Source organism: Oncorhynchus kisutch, linkage group LG4 (genome assembly GCF_002021735.2).
Source record: "Oncorhynchus kisutch isolate 150728-3 linkage group LG4, Okis_V2, whole genome shotgun sequence".
Classification (NCBI taxonomy): domain Eukaryota; kingdom Metazoa; phylum Chordata; class Actinopteri; order Salmoniformes; family Salmonidae; genus Oncorhynchus; species Oncorhynchus kisutch.
The window spans coordinates 71,581,430-71,600,550 of record NC_034177.2 but is presented as its reverse complement, the minus strand read 5'-3'; the positions used below and the strand labels follow the sequence as shown (position 1 = coordinate 71,600,550).

Below are 19,121 nucleotides of genomic sequence, written 5' to 3'. Positions count from 1 at the left end.
TTGGTTCAATGTTTCATGAGCTCAAATAAAAGATCACAGAAATGTTCAATACACTCAAAAAGCGTATATCTTTTAAATGTATTTACATCCATTTCAGTGAGCATTTATCCTTTGCCAAGTTAATCTATCCACCTGACAGGTGTGGCATATCAATAAGCATGATCATTAAATAGGTGCACCTTGTGCTGGGCATAATAAAAAGGCCACTCAAAAATGTGCAGTTTTTACACAACACTATGCCACAAATGTCTCAAGTTGAGGAAGCATGCAATTGGCATGCTGACTGCAAGAATGTCCACCAGAGCTGTTGCCAGAAATTTAATGTTAATTTCACTACCATAAGCCGCCTCCAACGTTGTTTTAGAGAATTTGGCAGTACGTCCAACCGGCCTCACAACCGCAGACCACGTGTATGGCGTCGTGTGGGCAAGCAGTTTGCTGATGTTAACGTTGTGAACAGAGTGCCCCATGGTGGCGGTGTGGTTATGGTATGGGCAGGCATAAACTACGAACAACGAACACAATTGCATTTTATCAATGGTAATTTGACTGCACAGACACCCTGAGGCCCATTGTCGTGCCATTCATCCGCCACCATCACCTCATGTTTCAGCATGCTAATGCACGGCCCCATGTTGCAAGGATCTGTACACAATTCCTAGAAGCTTAAAATGTCCCAGTTCTTCCATGGCCTGTATACTCACCAGACACCCTTTGAGCATATTTGGGATGCTCTGGATCGAAGTGTACAACAGCGTGTTCCAGTTCCCAGGAATAACCCTGTAACTTCGCAGTCTTGAAGAGGAGTGGGACAACATTCTACAGGCAACAGCCTGATCAACTATGAGAAGGAGATGTGTTGCGGTGCATGAGGCAAATGGTGGTCATACACCAGATACTAATTGGTTTTCTGATCCACGCCCCTACCTTTTTTATTTAAGGTATCTGTGACCAACAGATGCATACATTATCTGTACTCCCAGTGTGAAATCCTTAGATCAGGGCCTAATTATATTATTTTATGTCCTTACATGAACTGTAACTCTGTAACACACACACACACAGTGCAGATGGTGTGAAATCACCTAAATCATAAAACATCATGAACTTCCATGATGCAATTCACTCCAAAGACACCAGGAAGTCCATTATGACAAATGATCCACAGGGTAACCCTGAGATCTTAAAAGATATTGAAAAGCTTGTGTCTAAGAAAGGATGACATTGCATACATTTATTAGGGATGGGTGCTAAATTCCAATACATGCATACCGCCACGGTTCTTTAAATGTATATAAAGTGTTGACATTGCAAACACTTGTCTCCCTGCTGTTTTGTGTATTATATTTTTTATTATTTTAGGATAATAAAAAAAACGGACAATTACATGGGATGCCTTGTTCTGCATAATTTAAACAGTACGGAAAGGAATGGCAACGCTTTAGACATCACAGACTCATAACCCAGCCCCGCCCCCAACCCACTGCCTGCATGCAGCTTCCACAGCACAAAGGCCAAAGGTCATCGTCGTGTGAGACAGCTTGCAAAGAGCACGAGAAGCATTCACAGTAAAGGAGGATGAGGGAAGAGGTGTGGTGAAGGGGGTAGAAGAGAAGAGGGAGGGAGGGAGAGAAGACGGGAAAATAAACAAAGTGACTGCAGCACTGGCCTTGGTTTCGACAGGAGAAGGAGCAGCATAGTCCTCCTGATTGTTACTCTTTTCCATTGTCTATGACACAAAAAAGTTTGTTTACATATGTATGTATGTATGTGTATATATAAACATTACAGCTACAGCACCTTCCCCCAACAACGTCAATACCTCGCGCATGGTACATGGCCATGCCAAAAAAAAGAGTCCTAAAAACAATATATTGGTCAGAATATTATTTTTTTCTTTTAAAATTGGCATTTGACATGATGCTCTGCTGCCGTTTTGGGGGAAGCAGGGGAACAAAGGTTCTTCTTTTGAGTTCATATTCAAGTTTGCTCCTTTTTTTTCTCTGGTGTACATATCTTTTTCTTCGTGTTCCTATAAAAAAAAGTAAGAGTTCACACTTTCGTGATCTGCGTGTGCTGCTCCTCATCAAAAGGTTCGTTTTCCGGATCAGAGTCAGTGGTGTCAGAATATCGATAATGGTCTGGCTCGTTGTCACTAACGTCCGGAGTGACAGATGTCGAAGTGCTCGCCTCGGAATTCGAAGAATCTTCCACGGTTTTCGTGAAATACAACTTCACCTAAAGGAGCGAGACAGGGAGAGAAAGGGGAAGCCATAATATCAGAACAAGGAACCTTGTTAGAACTCAGCACTGCTGTCATTGAAAACCAATGTTTCAATTTCATCAGGATTCTAATAGCGCAAAGACCAATTGAGAGATTTACACAACAGATTTGCAGTACCTTCCTCATATTATTAATTGGCCCAGCGTTTCCTGGGTTAGGGTTTGGCCGGGGTAGGTCATCATTGTAAATAATAATTTGTTGTTAACTGACTTGCCTAGTTAAATAAAAGATTCCATTACAACCATTAGTTTAAATGGCTCACCTTGAAGTTAGGTGAGAAGTAGCGGTTAGCTTTGTCTTTGTTGGCCTTGTCCAGGTCATTCTTGGTGAGCGCGAGGATGAGGTAGTCCCTGTCGCTGTCCCTGCCGCTGTCCCTGCGTTCGGCACTCTGCGGGGCCTGGGGAGGGGTGCCAATCGTGGACTGGTTCTGAACCCCGTCCACATCGTTCACCACCACCGACCCGTTCTCCACCTTCTCCATGCTCTCCTCCGGTGGCCCGGGGATGAAGAAGGTGTTAACCCAGAAGTGGAACATCTTATCCTGGATAGTGGAGAGGGAGAGGTACTGACTAACTGTAATGGAGTGTGTCTGACGATCATTGTGGTTATAGTTACCACGCTAATGCCGGCTTAGAAAAGCTACACATTTACAGTACATAAGTGTGAAAATCCTTATCAGCTATTTATAGTAACATGATTCAATACATTTCCAGGTAAGCTAGCCAATTATAACGTCATTACGACTATCATGTATGATATTATAAGGGACTCACATAAAACCCCTTTTATGATAAAATACCAGGTAAACATTGGAGTGACACTGCAATTATGACAATAACTACAATGGGGCAGCAATTGAAAACCCCATAACAGCTGAAGCCAAGGAAACCCAGGTGGAAATTAGAGACACTCATGTGACAGGCGGAACTAACCAACCTTCTTCATCATTTTGTTTTGCTTGTGAAAGAACTCCACTTTGACGTCTCCACAGACGGGCAGCGGCTGGGGAAACTCAAATAACATGTGCTTTTCTTCCCTCCGCGTGTGAGCCGGGTTGGATGTGTGGATCTTGACTTTAAGTTGATACACCACAAACTGAGGATCTAAAAGGGGTGAGTGTTTCAGAGATATGGAGAGAGGTTGCAATGAAGGGTAATGGCGGTAGAGAGAACCAGACAAGACAGGATACAGGTCTTAGTAGTCTTGGAGTTGCTGCCATGACAGTTATAGAAGCAACCCCTAGTTGGGAGTTCTCTAAAACCGTGTTTTCCAATATAGGAGGAGAGAAGGAAAGAACCAGACCACAAAGGAGGATAGGTGGAAATAACCAGACCACAAATAGCACCCAAAAAGAACCAGAACTAAAGACATGGGACCCCATTCTGATGACTGTTGTGCTTTCTTCTATAACAATAGCCTTACATTTGTGAGAGTTTGAAACCTCTCATAAGGGGGTGGTTGGTTGGTCTTTGTATGCCTCCACATTGCAATGATGTTTTAATGCTACAACTCCTTCTTCTAGCCTTCACTAGAATAAGTTCTACCTTTCTAGTTCTTGTTCGAACTGGAGCCAAATGAACAGTATATGGGGGAAGGACATCAAAACGGATGAAAGGCTCATTTACCCCAATGCCAATTCCCTTTCTTGAAGCCCAGAGGGATCGGCTCGCTCCTGTTTTTAACGGTACTGTCCCCTTAGAGAGAGAGAAGGAGATTAACTCACAGCCTGGCTGGGCTGGAAAGCTGGGCCTTCAGAACACAGCAGGAACACTTCTAACAGTACAGATATATGCTAGGATATCAATTATATACATACACAGCCACATATCTAAAAAACAATGCTTTCAAATGGAGATATCAAGTTAAATCTAGTCCACAAGACTTGGGATACATGGTGCAATACATTAATAATTCACAGGAAAAAGAACATGTGGGGAACTTCAGACTGTAGATATTCCAAGAACATCTCAATTGACCACCATAAATCCCAATGGCAGAAACCTGCATCTAGCCAATTTAATTCTTAACAATGTGTGATAATGTATTCACCAATGAGAACCGCCTTATATGCTAGCTAGTCTTATATGCTAGTCCATTGAAAAAGGAAAGTTCTCTCCAAATGAACTTCTCACCCAATACACTAGTGATGTGCGGGTTGACTCATAACCCACAGGACCCGCTTGGGCGGGTGGGTTATGGGTCATTAAATATTGTGTGGATGAAGGGCAGGTGGGTGGCGGGAGGATTAAATAAAGAGAAAATGCATAACAAATACATAAATGTATGTAATGTGCAATTTATATCTATAGTCTACATTGAGGTTTTCATTAATTATTTTGAATCTGGAATTAGTGCGTTGCCTAAGCCAAGGCTTTAGGGCCAAACACTGTAATTGCCAAATGCTTTTGGGAACTTGGGCAGAAAAGGTTCATGTCAATCGACTGAGGCAAAAAAGGATAATGTTAAGAGTTGAATTCAATAAGAGAAAAGCTGTGAAATGGAGAGTTGAAAATAAATTAAACGGAGGGCAAGAACAGTCGTCTAATGTTTGGGAAAGATTTGCTGAAGTGGTAGGAGAGGATGATAGCAGTGCCGTCCGGCTATGTTGTGTGTGATGATTGTGAACCTCTATATACATTTGACAGTCACAAGACCGGGATATCAATATGGCACATCAAGGTAACTGTACTGTTCAGATGGGTTCTAATGGAATAGTAGCCTAACTGAATCTGGAAAGATGTTTAGGGACCAGGAGGTTATACACTGTAGCTCTATAACCTCGCTCATAGCCTGATATAATATTAACAGGAGTGGAGAAATAGGATTTATTTATTTTAGCATCCTGAGAGAATGGACACGACCATCTGTATATGGCTGTCTTTATCAGCATCATAAAAGCTGATAGTATTTCAACCACAAATGTGTGGGTAATTTTAACAGATTAAAATTTCCTTAAAACCAGTCAAACCAATGTCATTAGGAAATGTTGTACTGAAAATCGTATTATTATTATTTTTTTAGTTATTGCATTTTCTCCCCAGTACCTAAACATCGTTGTAGAGAAGCAGAGATGAAAGAGGAAACAGAAAGCAAACTTTACCGATGCCAACTAGAATCATTCATTCTATCGATTTATGACATTTTGTTGAGAAAGGGTTTATTTAGTCTAAGGGAAACAAGTAATGACAGAAGAGAAGCTGCATGTATCTATTTATAGATACAACTTTATAAGTTGACTAACAAATAGCCTAACGAAATGTCGGAAATTTTAAGACGAAACATGGACCTATCTAAAAAAGACCTCTTCAAAAAATTGTTGTGCCATCTGACGGTACAGAGCATTTTCAATATTTGCGGGTTAGGGTCGAGTGCAGGCCTCAGATTTGGGGGGGTGAACAAACAGCTGATCTGCACATCACTACAATACACCTCAGTATTTAGCCAATACTTTAAAATGAGTGCGAACAAGTAACATGATGTTTTCTATCTAGGTCTTTGCAAATAGAGAACGTCAAACTCAGAATAGGGCCCTCTCTAGGGAGTGTTAAGAGGGAAAGAGAAGGGTTAGTTCAGAGCAGTTGAGCACATTCAGATGCTAGGTTAGAGCATCACAGATAATCCAAGGAGGAAAAAGGTGCATTTTTGTGCAACAGTGAAATATTGAGAAAAAAACAAGAAGATAATCCGTGACTCAGGCACATTAAACCAGAAATCCATATTTCATATGACCAAAATGGAAAGATATTAAAATCATTGTTTCACAGAAAACTTCAGCCAAGCAAATTACATGCAGTAGATGTACATGCATAGTCATTCACATTCTATTAGATGAAAAACATAGATCACTACATCTCTTGATTAAAGATCATAGGTGAAAATGTCTACTTGAGCTAGGAGTTGAAGTCTTTGTCTTTCTGAAAATCCCTGGACAACAATAAACGCAGTTATTATATTTGCTATCTGTAAGAGGTCATTGGTGACTTGTTATTTACACGTACTGAATTCCTCCTCTGAACTGCAGAGCAAAACATGTCACAATTTGGATAAAGCAGGTAGAAGCCAGCCTTGCTGAACGCAGCTGAGAATAGTGTCATCCATGCTCTCTTTCTCATCAATATCTAGCAATCTTTCTTAAAGAGTACAAGCAACTGATCAAGAGCTTCATTGGCTTCAATGTAAAGTACATAATATGACTCTATGCTCTCACTACACAAGTTGACCTGCACCATTCTCTACTACCGTGGGTGGCCGTATACACACCATTTAAAGAGCTACATGCCTACACCCTGAGTCGGAGTTCAAGTTAAACATGAGTGACTCACTGCAGGTGCCTCCACTGAACATTGGTAGCGTCTCAAACACCATTTTGTGGAAGAGGAGAGCCACAGGCTTGTAGTCCAGCTTGTTTTTCAGCAGGTGGCTATAGTAGTACACGTAGCGCCGTTGGCTTGGGATCGTCACTCCCTGAAAAGGAAAGACAACAAAAACAGTCAATGATAGGGAATGACCTCAATTTAATAATTACCACAAAGAATAGGATATACAGATTGTGAAAAATATGTCTTTGAAATCCTGTGTGGCTCAGTTGGTAGAGCATGGCGCTTGCAAGTACAAAAAAGTATGAAAATGTTTGCACTCACTACTGTAAATCGCTCTGGATAAGAGTGTCTGCTAAATGACTAAAATGTCAATGTAAAAATTTGATCACGGCAGGTCTATGACAAAACAGACGATCTAGGCCTAGTCTGCGTTTATTAAAAATTCTCACACTGAGTACTAGCGCCTAGTGTCTACTAGGGATGGGCACGTTTAATTGAATATCCGAACTGACGTTATTATTCGTTTACTTGTGTTCATTTTTTGTGATTTTTTTTTAGGCTAATTTTGACCAAAAAAATGAATTGACATTGGTTTGCTATTTTCCCCACTTTGAATAACAACTACAGGCACACACCTAACAGAGTTCCCACAATAACTGACCCAGATGAATGTAAAACATTCATCAGAAAACCTTTTTGTAACAGAATCAGTTCTATCATGGCAAAAATTTGACTTCTCTTTCACTGTTGCTTTCAGCCAAAAAACAAGCAGAGAATAAAAAACAGCCAGTCCTCAGTTCTCTGCCATGTGCATTTGCGTCGTACTGATAAATCACTATCCGGATATCCGAACAAATAATAAAATGTCATATTATTTGAATAGTTAAATCATGTAAAATGCCCATCACTAGTCACCACCCCTGGCAAGTCACTGTCACTGACCTTCTTGTCCCTTGTCCGCACTTCCCCGTAGAAGTCGAGTGCCTCCTGGGCGTCCTGGAACTTGCCACGGTGCAGGAGGTAGGCGCAGATCATCACCCCGGTGCGGCCTTTCCCTGCCTTGCAGTGGATGGCCGCCACATGATTGTCATCCTCGCTCAGCCACTGGTCGAGGTCTTCACAGAACGGCTTGATGAGCTCTAGCTGAGGCGGGTTGTGGTCTTCAAAGGGGTATTGTGCAACTGGCGGGAGAGTTAGAGAGAAATATAAAGAGTAAGTTTCCTTTAAGCAACCTGGCTCTAAAAACATTTTGTTTGTGACGGCGTACCTCTGCAGTTAAATTTGGCAGCATCGTAGTGTCGTTCTGCACAACTGAAATAGGAAGGATATTAGGTCAGCAGTCACGAAGGAGCAATTCATTTGTAAACAAAACATTGATATTAGCATTTAAGTGTTTAGCGGTATACTTACAGATTGTAAATCTTATAATGGTTTTTATGTTTCGAGTCAAGAAACCTGTTGAGGTAAAAGGTAGTTACATTCAAAACATTCCGCAACTACAGAAATTGACAACATAATGCATCTAATGAGAATGTAAAACACCTCAGGATACTTTATCAACTTGGATTGTTTTGTCTAATGTTGGTCACAAACCACATTCCACACGCATTAATTTCAGTCCTCACCAGTTGAGGTCATGGGTGGCTGTTACTCACCGTACAACCTCGTCTATATTGTTTCTGTACACTCCTTCGAGTCGCTCTGCAGGAAAGCCCATAGCAATGATGTTTGGATAGATATCTGTGGTCACCATTGGGTCAAGGACACACAGATAGAAGAAAATCCTATATACAGTGCATTTGGAAAGTTTTCAGACACCTTTCCGTTTTCAAGATTTTTTTATGTTACAGCCTTATTATGAAATGTATTAACAATTTTTTCCCCTCATCAATCTACACACAGTACCCCATAATGACAAAGCAAAAACTGGTTTAGACATTTTTGCAAATGTATTACAAATAAAAAACAGATACTTTATTTACATAAGCATTCAGACCCTTTGCTATGAGACTCGAAATTGAGCTCAGGTGCATCTTGTTTCCATTGATAATCCTTGAGCTGTTTCTACAACTTCATTGGAGTCCACCTGTGGTAAATTCAATTGATTGGACATGATTTGGATAGGATCAGATCTGTCTATATAAGGTCCCACAGTTGACGGTGCATCTCAGTGCAAAAACCAAGCCATGAAGTCGAAGGAAATGTCCGTAGAGCTCAGAGACAGGATTGTGTTAAGGCACAGATCTGGGGAAGAGTACCAAACCATTTCTGCAGCACTGCATCTCAGTCCCTGGTTCGAATCCAGGCTGCATCACATCCGGCCGTGATTGGTAGTCCCATAGGGCAGAGCACAATTGGCCCAGCGATGTCCGGGTTTGGCTGTGGTAGGCCGTCATTGTAAATAAGAATTTGTTCTTAACTGACTTGCCTAGTTAAATAAAAAATAACAAAAATGCTGTGGGGGTGTTTATCAGCGGCAGGGAGACTAGTCAGGATCGAGGGATAGATGAACCGAGCAAAGTACAGAGAGATCCTTGATGAAATCCTGCTCCAGAGCGCTCAGGACCTCAGACTGGGGCAAAGGTTCACTTTCCATCAGGACAACAACCCTAAGCACACAGCCAAGACAAGGCAGGAGTGGCTTCATGACAAGTCTCTGAATGTCCCTGAGTGGCCCGGACTTGAACCCGATCGAACATCTCTGGAGAGACCTGAAAATAACTGTGCAGCAACATTCTCCATCCAACCTGCCAGAGCTTGAGAGGATCTGCAGAGAAGAATGGGAGAAACTCCCCAAATACAGATGTGCCAAGCTTGTAACGTCATACCCAACAAGACTTGAGTCTGTAATTGCTGCCAAAGGTGCTTCAACAAAGTAAATTATCTTAATACTTATGTAAATGTAATATTTCAGTTTACTTGTGTTTATTTTTTTATTATAAATTTGATCCCAAAAAATATAAAAGCCTGTTTTTGCTTTGTCATTATGGGGTATTGTGTGTAGATTGATGAGAAGAAAAAAAATGTAATCCATTTGAGAATAAGGCTGTAACAAAATGTGGGGAAAGTCAAAGGGTCTGAATACTTTTGGAATGCACTGTATAGCTCATACAATACCAAAACCTCTAGCTTACAACGTAATCCTATCACAAAAGGTCTGAGGAAAGATCATCATGACGTTTGTATCACCATGTGGGTGTCATTGTGCAGTAATGAACAGAAAGGAAAAGTACAGTGCTGGGCAGAAGGGTTGTGATCAGTAGAATAACAGATGGTGTTGGCTGTGTGAGGGCGAGAGAGAGGCCGAGAGGACCGGAGCACTCCTAATCAAGCGGGGCCCACATGTGGGTGCACTAGGAGAATTTACACAGCTTGACCTGCATGTATTTATAGAGCCCTAGTTATATTGAGATCGTCGCAGATGTTGGGCTTAATTTTCCTGCAGCCCCAGCCGAATCACATGGAATATTTAACAGATCAAATGTAAGAGTAATGAGGACCCTGCCTTGACGGACAAGAAAAGTATCTTGTTGGGATAAATGACAATTGGTTATGGGGTTCATGGGGAGGAACAGTGGAGCAGTGAAACACGCTGATGGGGTGACTTCAGCGACGAACAGGGCTCCAGGGTGGTTACATTTTGCCACCCTTTGACTTGAATTGTCAAGTTACATTTTTAATTGGTCACATTGGCGCAAGCTGCAAATTCTATCTGGTTACTTCAAAACATTCTATTATGGGGTGGCTAAAATCATGACTTGGTCAAACTAGCATAAAGCAGTGTTTCTGCACGTTTTGTTTTAGCCCAAGCACTACATAGCAGGTTCAAATAATCAAAGATTGATGAGTTGACTATTTGAATCAGCTGTTAAGTGCTTGGGCAAAAACCAAAATGTGCACCCAGGGGGGTCCCAGGACAGAGTTTTGGAAACCCTGGCCTAAAGTGCATGAAAGTGCTTGCCTGTGACCATTTTTCCTGCAGGCTCTGAGTAGGCTAGTGGGAGAGGAATGGCTGAGAGAAATGTGTTGTAATAGCAACCTTTACAAAATATTTGTTTTTCTCCGAAAGCAACTACTGTTATGACTGTTGGAAAGAGGAGGTTCTCAGCTTTCTGTATTAGATTTATTTCTCAACTCTCAATCTTGACTGTCTGAGTGCCGTTTTTTAAACAAAAGTATCTGGTAGGCTATGGGCTTTGAGATATGCGGAACGGGGAAGCACGCATCTGCCATTTACAGTGATTACATAGGCCTAGACGTCATTGGGAATGCTACAAAGTTATTACATTTGCTGTTAGATTAACCAATTACATGGCTTACTAGCAACATATTATATTCCTCAACCTAGCTAATGCATTTGGAGTTTCCACTTCCTCAGTTGGCAAATTCGCCCTAAAGGAATTAGCCTATTTGTAGCTATTTGTGATAGCCTATTTGTAGCCACACAAAATACGTATGCAAATTTATTGAACTAAAGACATAGCAATTCTGGATCCCTATTTTTTTTAGAGTAAAATATAGCAACAGGCTAATTCATTACAATCACTGGTTTAGGCTGCACATCAAAATATCTTGAATAATACCATCTCAATGGCACTGTGTACGACTTAAGATGATTGCAAAAACGTTTCTATTGACCAACCATTTTGCTAAACCCACACACTCATTAAGTGCAAAATAAAGCTGTTCCTTTCAGCTGCATATTGAACATTTTCTAGTGCATCTGCGGTTTTTTGAAAGATACTTTAAACTACTAAACTAATTTCTGTCTCTGGAGGACAAATGTCAACCATATTATGTGTGATCATGTCCATATCAACTTCAATGTCATATCTCAAAACATTATTGAATTGATTGCACATCATCTCAACTCCTACCTGTAACTGACATTCTGAAGCCTGTCTGCCTACATAAGCCGTGGGATTTTGCACTTTAACCACTGACGAAAGGTCACCCTTTTGTACGTTTCCTGTGTCACCAAGTCAGAAATAGAATGGCAAACAGCTCTAATTTAATGTCTGTTCTTTTCTAGCAGAAGTTATTTTGGAGCAAATCATTTTAAAACTGGTCTCCAAGATTTGACACACCACTGACGACTCTGGTGAGAAAGGTGAAGACTTGACTCCCTTGAACTGCCTGTAATTTCTGCATAATGCATGCACACAAACACACAGTACAATGGCAGTATCTGTGGATGTGATGAACACATTTTCCAAGATCCAATGTAACTTGACCAAAATTTTAATGAAACTAGCAAGAATATGATGCCCTATGTCAGATAGGTGTAGTATCTACCAAATTCCAGCTATGGCATTAAAATTCAAGAGGAACACAATACATTGCATTAATTCAATAAAACACAGCAGAGATTTTATTATAGTATTTGCATAATGCCAAGCTACTTGCCTGTGGCCTTCAGCATATGAGCCTGTCTATTACATAGAGGAACATTATCATTTCCATTAATGCCTCAAAGACCTAATTAGGAACCAAATGCAGGCCGTTCTATACCACATAATGGGCTACAACCTCAACCTCTGCCTTTGGTCCTACTGGCAAAATCATTCCACTCAGACTATTTTAAGTGTTTTTAAAAAGCTCCAGAGCTCCTAGAGGAGCTACAGTCCAGGGCACGGGGGGCTCGGAATTCTGCAGCTGGGAGGAAACGCACATACAGGACCCCCGACCGGACCTCCCATAAAAACCGGACATTTCAGGAACGCCTTTTCTCTCTGGCGTTTTCAGCTGTCCTGCCACAGCTCTGTGCTCTAGCTAACTCCACGGCTGGGCAACAGAAAAAAAAGAGAGTAGAGGGGGAGAGAGTTGAAAAGAGAAAATGAGAGGAGCAGGCAGAGAGCGAATGATATGGGAAGGGTGGATAAGAGTAGAGGAGAGAATGTGGGGAAGAGGGCAGGTGGTTGGTTGGGGATGGGGACTCAGGCAGCATTGCTGATACAAGATCACTGGTGCTCTATTATAAGGATTATTCCCAGAACCCTGATACTGTATTATAGGGATATAAACGGTTAACTGTTAATCGGTTAGCTGTCGAAAACACATTTGACCAGTCATGCTTATCGGTCTTTATGTTAATTTGCATAATTTAGTGGAATTAAATTGGCGCGTGTGTATTTCTGTTAGTCGTCATGCATCTTATTTATTATCCAGGCTGTATCACATGCAGACGTGATTGGGAGTCCCATAGGGCGGCGCACAATTGGCCCAGCGTCATCCGGGTTCGGCCGTCATTGTAAATAAGAATTTGCTCTTAACTGACTTGCCTAGTTAAATAAAAGGATAAATTCTTTATCACACATGCACAGCATACAGAGCCTAGTTTGAGGAGTGGAATGGCCCATCACCTGTCAGACAACACGAGAGCAGACCCTTTAAAAAAGCTGCTATTGGAATTAAATATGCTTTCATAAATAAACCCAGTCATTGTGCAACAAATAATTCTAAATGCAATGGCATGTTAAAAACAGTTTTGATGGCCACAATTAAAAATAGCTACTATTTATATATCTCAATCTCAATTCTCAATTCAAGTGCGCCTCCTATTCGCATGTATAGGCTATAGTCAACGGTAGGCAGGCTATCAGCTCGTCACCCACCACATTGCAATGTGATCTTAAGGCAGTATCATTGTTTGAAACTTGAACACTTTACTTAACTTTAAATAATGTGGAATGTCTTACCTTGCTTCAAATTAGCCTAGCCAAAATCCAACCATAGAAACATGGATGCAATTATTTTATAAATACTTCCTCATGCCATTAATCATAGTCATATTAGCAACCCATCCTAGTTGTTGCTATTAGATTCTCCTTCTTTCTAAGTTTCTAATGGAGACGTTCATCTACGTCACAAATGGAACCGCTCGCATTAGGTGCGTTTCTTAGAACGGTGTTCACGCAAATAAAATATTATTACCTACTTCACTACAGCTGTCGAACGTTCAATAATAGCCATTTGACTGTAAAACGGAGGGCTTGCTATTGTTGCAAATTTTAATTAAGCTCGTAATGAAATATGTCAGTTCCTTGTATGCATGCATAGTATTTTCTGTTGGTCACGTTATTTTCCTGTTTGGATGTTATTTTTTCTACAGTTTGACTGGTTAACCGAAATGTCCATCCCTACTGCATTACATAACTGCAAAGAGCTCATATTGTTTTAAGACACCATGCCAAATCCGATAAAAAAAAGTTTGCGTCCACAAGTGCCTGAATTTAGATCAGCAGAGAGGGAACTCACACTGACTGGCTGTTGCTCATCAACAGAGGAATTACTGGGGTTGAATGACACACCCCTCTCGCTCCCTCGCGTCTATCTCACAAGCAGAAAACTCCACAGAAACGGACAAATCTGATATCAATATCTCAATAACAGCATCTTTACACGATCAGCCTGTTATCCATTAATCTGTGGTTTCTTCTACTGAATGGGTGCAGGGAATAAACTGAGTTGAATTGACATAAATGCCTTTCTCCAGGGAGTGGTGTCCATTCAAAACAGAATAGTGGCATTTGACACTTTCAATGAGGGGTAAGCTTAATGCTCAGACAGTGACCAGTTTTCCTATTAGTCACATGTAAGTATCAATTTTAAAACAAGATAGAAAAGTAAAGCAAAACCCCCTTAACCTGTGCCGCAACTTACATCAATATGGTCTCTACATTATAATACTGTACAGCCTGCACAACCAGTGGATTCAAACAGACTGTGGGACAAGTCGTTTTGATTTGCTCAGGCCCACAAGTAACTGAACAAATGCCTCACTAAACCGTCAAAGGTATTGCCATTAGGGTGAACACCATCCTACCACACCATAGATAAAAAGGACTATACAGGCCATTAGAGTCCCTAGATTTTTTGCAAAGTGCACAAAAAACTGCTCCAAATAAACATTGTGCACATAATCCATGTCAGAGAAAACTATACAATTAACACAATCCCTGTGTCCACTCTTCCCACTATCTCTCCTCCAAACCCATACAGTGCACTCCCTTAAACTTGTCTTCAATATCAGGGCCAGGTATGAGATGTGCTGCAGCAAGGGACTACCATTCTCACCACCAGCATATTATGGGTTAACAAAATCAGTATAGGCCTAGATCACATATGTCACTTGACAGAATACATGAGGATGTTCTGAAGTTAACCTCAATAAATTAACAATATCCAATCATGCAGATTCCATTTGGACTTTATTCGCATTAGATCTTCTCAATTTAAGAATTTTCAGGAAGTGGCGCATCAGTGTGAATGTTATTTGTAAAAAGTATATAGCGATTCATTGAAAAGCTAGACATTGAAAATTGGCATATTGAATTAATAATTTGCATAAAGATAACATGAACTGAGGCTTCGTTTTCAAATGTTTTCTATCCAAGGTTGCCAGATATGTTCCCTATACCCTAAGGGAACCTAATTTAGATCACGTTTGACAGCTAGCTAGCAGCACATGCTGCATGATTGCCAAATTCATGAGAACATATTTAGTTTCTCAATCTGGTTAACAGTGCTTTTCAAAAGGTGCATTGCACCGTCTTAAAACATTCAAATCGATTGCTTCCCAACATGTCCAATGATTAAATCTGTGATACATTGGCCTTTGGGCCAACATCCCAGAACTGTCAGGCTGCGTTTACACAAGCAGCCAAATTCAGATATATTGCCCATAATTGGGTAAAAGATCAGAATTGGGCAGCTTATGTAAATGCAGTCTCTGTGTTCGCAAACCAAGTTTGCGGTTGATTAGCTGGCCAATAGGTTAGATAGTTTGCTAGGTAGCTAGAATTATGCCTCATGTCATCAATATTTCATCTAAGAGAAGAAAACATTGTTACAGCAGCCAACCAGCTTCCCTGCACTGTCAAATAAGTCAAGTTTTACTGTAGCAAGCAAACCAAATGTTAGTTTACATTACGGAGGGTTGGCTAACATCAGTGGTGGAAAAGGTACCCCATTGTCATACTTGAGTAATTTTCTATCAAAGATATCATTACTTTTACTCAAGTAAAAGTGAAAGTCACCCAGTGAAATACTACTTGAGTAAAAGTCTAAAAGTATTTGATTTTAAATATACTTAAGTATCAAAAGCAAATGTAATTACTAAAATATACGTAAGTATTGAAAGTAAAGTATAAATTATTTCAAATTCCCTATATTAAACAAACTAGATGGCACAATTCTTGTTTTTTTAATTTAGGGATTACAAGGGGCACACTCCAACACCTAGACATAATTTACAAAATAAGCAGTGTTTAGTGAGTCTGCCAGATCAGAGGCAATAGGGATGACCAGGGATGTTCTCTTGATAAGTGAATGAATTGTACTATTTTCCTGTCCTGCTAGCCATTCAAAATGTAAGAAGTACTTTTGGGTGTCAGGGAAAATGTATGGAGTAAAAAGGGTATTATTTTCTTTAGGAATGTACTGAGGTAAAAGTTGTCAAAAATATAAATAGTAAAGTACAGATATCCCAAAAACTACTTAAGTAGTACTTTCAAGTATTTTTTACAGTGCTTTACACCACTGGCTAACATTAGCTATCTAGTAGCAAAGTAGTCATATCTATATCGACAATTTGTAGCCAACAAAGTTGAGTAATAATGACTGGCTGCTAACCTGAACCTAGCTAGCAAGCTAAATTGGTAAAATAATGTGTTGGCTAATGTTACTCGTAACACAACTTAGTGCCTTCAGAAAGTATTTATACTCCTTGACTTATTCCACATTTTGCTGTGTTACAGCCCAAATTCAAAATGTATCAAATGTATTTTTTTCATTACACAATTTGACAAAGTGAAAACATGTTTTTAGAAATGTTTGCATACAAATTGAAAATAAAATACAGAAATCTAATTTACATAACTATTCACACCCACTCAATACATGTTAGTATCACCTTCGACAGAGATTATAGTTGTGTCTTTCTGGGTACGTTTCTAAGAGCTTTGCACACCTGGATTGTACAATATTTGCACATTCGTTTAAAAATTCTTCAAGCTCTGTCAAGTTGGTTGTTGATCATTGCTAGACAGCCATTTTCAAGTCTTGCTAAAGATTTAAGCCGATTTACATCAAAAGTAACTAGGCCACTCAGGAACATTCAACGTTGTCTTGGTAAGCAACTCCAATGTACAGTTGGCCTTGCGTTTTAGGTTATTGTTCTGCAGAAAGGTGAATTTGTCTCCAGGTGTCTGTTGGGAAGCAGACAGCCAGGTTTTCCTAAGATTTTGCCTGTGCTAATGTGTTGTTCGCCCCAAACGTAACACTTTGTATTCAGGACATAGTTCATTTCTTTGCCACATTTTTTGAATATTTAACATTTGCTTTTTTATTTGTACCCATTTACCAATAGATGTCCTTCTTCACAAGGCATTGTAAAATCTCCCTGGCCTCTGTGGTGGAATCTTTTTGAAATTCACTGGGTGACTTACAGATAATTGTATGTGTGGGGTACAGCGAGGTGGTTGTCATAAAAAAAATAATTGTGCACACAGAGGGAGTCCTTACAACTTATGTGACTTAAGCAAACGTTTACTCACGAACTTATTTAGGCTTGCCATAACAAAGGGGTTGAATACTTGACTCAAAGACACTTCAGCTTTTCATGTTTTATTAATTTGTAAACATAATTCCACTTTGACATGGGGTATTTTTCGTGTAGGCCAGTGACAATCACAATGCAATACATTTTAAATTCAAGCTGTAACAAAATGTTGAAAAAGTCGAGGGCTGTGAATACTTTGAAGGCACTGTACCTGATAATGACAACTAGCTAGGTAGTTACTGGATGTCAAACATACTTGCTTCAGACATTTCTGCGTGCTCATTTGACAGATCCACCATATTTCAAACATGCTTTCCGGCTTATCAAAAACAGCCAGTTACCTTAACTAGCTAACGTTAGCTAGCAAGCAATCATCGCTATTGAATTGATACAATATGCATACTCACGTGACTAGTTTACTGTATGATAAACTAACGTTAGTTATTTAAGAAAAGGATACACGTTAAATCCAAGTCGAACCCATCCTCTTGGTATCTCCTTTTGTTCCGGCTGACCATTAATTTTATCTTCGCAGCCATTGTAGCTAACTTAGTGACAGGAGTCTATTTATGAAAAAGTATCGTTGCTTTCGCTTGATTTGCCTCTCGCTCGCCCTTTGCGCTTTTGATTTTGCAGCTCCTTTCTCGCAATGACAAGCTAGCAAAGCTAGCAGTGGTAGTCGTTGTGAGTAGGATTAACTAGGTAACTAGAATGTCTTCTCTGGATCATAAAGACGGGCCTTGCTCTGCTCCTCCACGCAGGCCCAACTTTCCCAATCCTGGAATTTGTTTTCAAATCCCCCCTGAAAAATACATACAATTCTCCTCCCGCCTAACCGTATGGTATAAGAGACGGTCCGAACCTCTTGATCTACAGTAGCCGCCGTGATTGACCGGACAGCGAGGAGAGAAAACTCTCCGGCGCTCGAATTTGAAGAATAATGTTACTCTCGGAAAGGACAGCAGCAGTATCCACTCGTAGCTAACGTTAGCAAGCTACAGTATAGTAACTAACTAGCTAGCTAACGTTACCCCCTTTTTTAATCAAAAAACCTCCTAGCGAATCAACATCGTCGTGAATTATTTGCTAAACTACACCGGAAAAAGTGACAGGCTCCACCGTGCATTTATATTGTCTATACAGGGATCAAATATGAGCACAGATTCGTCTGACAGATAGCTATGTCCTGGGGATCATCTTTTCGCGTTTCACTCCAGCTGAATTCTCAAGCTTCCATCATGGCTTCCAACGGAGGAAGAAAATGTAGAGCAGGCTAGGTTTTTAAAATAAATATCCTACCGCCGCAAATATATAGTTCTAGAGCGAAATCAAAAACACTTTCTTCCTATCAAATAAATAATTGTTGATTCTCAGAATAGCTATTTATTTGCATAAGTTTTATATCGTAGTCAGTGTATTGTCAATTTACGTTTTTTGTAGTCGGCTAGTTCTTTTGTTGGCAGCGGAAGGACACAATCAGAGCGCATGCAAGTCTCTGTCAATGTGATCACGTGTTTTTTGTAATTAGGGAAGTTTCCAACATAATGTCACTTTTTTCGGTTTAAATTGGGTTATGCTATTTAAGTGTGACTGTCAAGCATATCTGTTCATGTCATCATATAAAACAATTGAGAGAAGTCAGATACACCATTTTAGTATATTATTTATAATGTCCTAGTTTACCTTATTGAATGTATCCATGGGGTCCATTAATTGACTCTGAGACAACCAATTACCTGTGTGTGTGTGTGTGTGTGTGTGTGTGTGAGAGTGAGTGAGTGAGTGAGTGAGTGAGTGAGTGAGTGAGTGAGTGAGTGAGTGTGTGTGTGTGTGTGTGTGTGTGTGTGTGTGTGTGTGTGTGTGTGTGTGTGTGTGTGAGACAAGGGTGGGGTGTAGAAGTGGGGGTGTCTGTCAAACATTCCTTAGGCACAAAACACACCAAACATGATCTGTAAAA

General features: G+C 40.3%; 1 protein-coding gene across 2 annotated transcripts; it reads right to left on the bottom strand.

Annotated features, from left to right (window-relative positions):
• Nucleotides 1–1,207: 1,207 nt before the first annotated feature.
• On the bottom strand, nt 1,208–18,647 carry LOC109889949 (phosphatidylinositol 3,4,5-trisphosphate 3-phosphatase and dual-specificity protein phosphatase PTEN-like). Of its 2 annotated transcripts, XM_020481801.2 has the most exons (10): nt 17,625–18,647; nt 8,259–8,343; nt 8,014–8,058; nt 7,871–7,914; nt 7,546–7,784; nt 6,607–6,748; nt 3,910–3,978; nt 3,221–3,387; nt 2,547–2,825; nt 1,208–2,238 (listed from the first exon to the last, which is right to left on the bottom strand). In XM_020481801.2, the coding sequence occupies exons 1-10, from the start codon at nt 17,701–17,703 to the stop codon at nt 2,053–2,055; spliced, it is 1,335 nt and encodes a 444-aa protein (XP_020337390.1). In that variant the 5' UTR covers nt 17,704–18,647; the 3' UTR covers nt 1,208–2,052. The 2 variants fall into 2 exon arrangements, with proteins under 2 accessions (XP_020337390.1, XP_020337391.1); XM_020481802.2 differs by lacking the exon at nt 3,910–3,978 and having other exon boundaries at nt 17,625–18,642.
• Nucleotides 18,648–19,121: the final 474 nt, after the last annotated feature.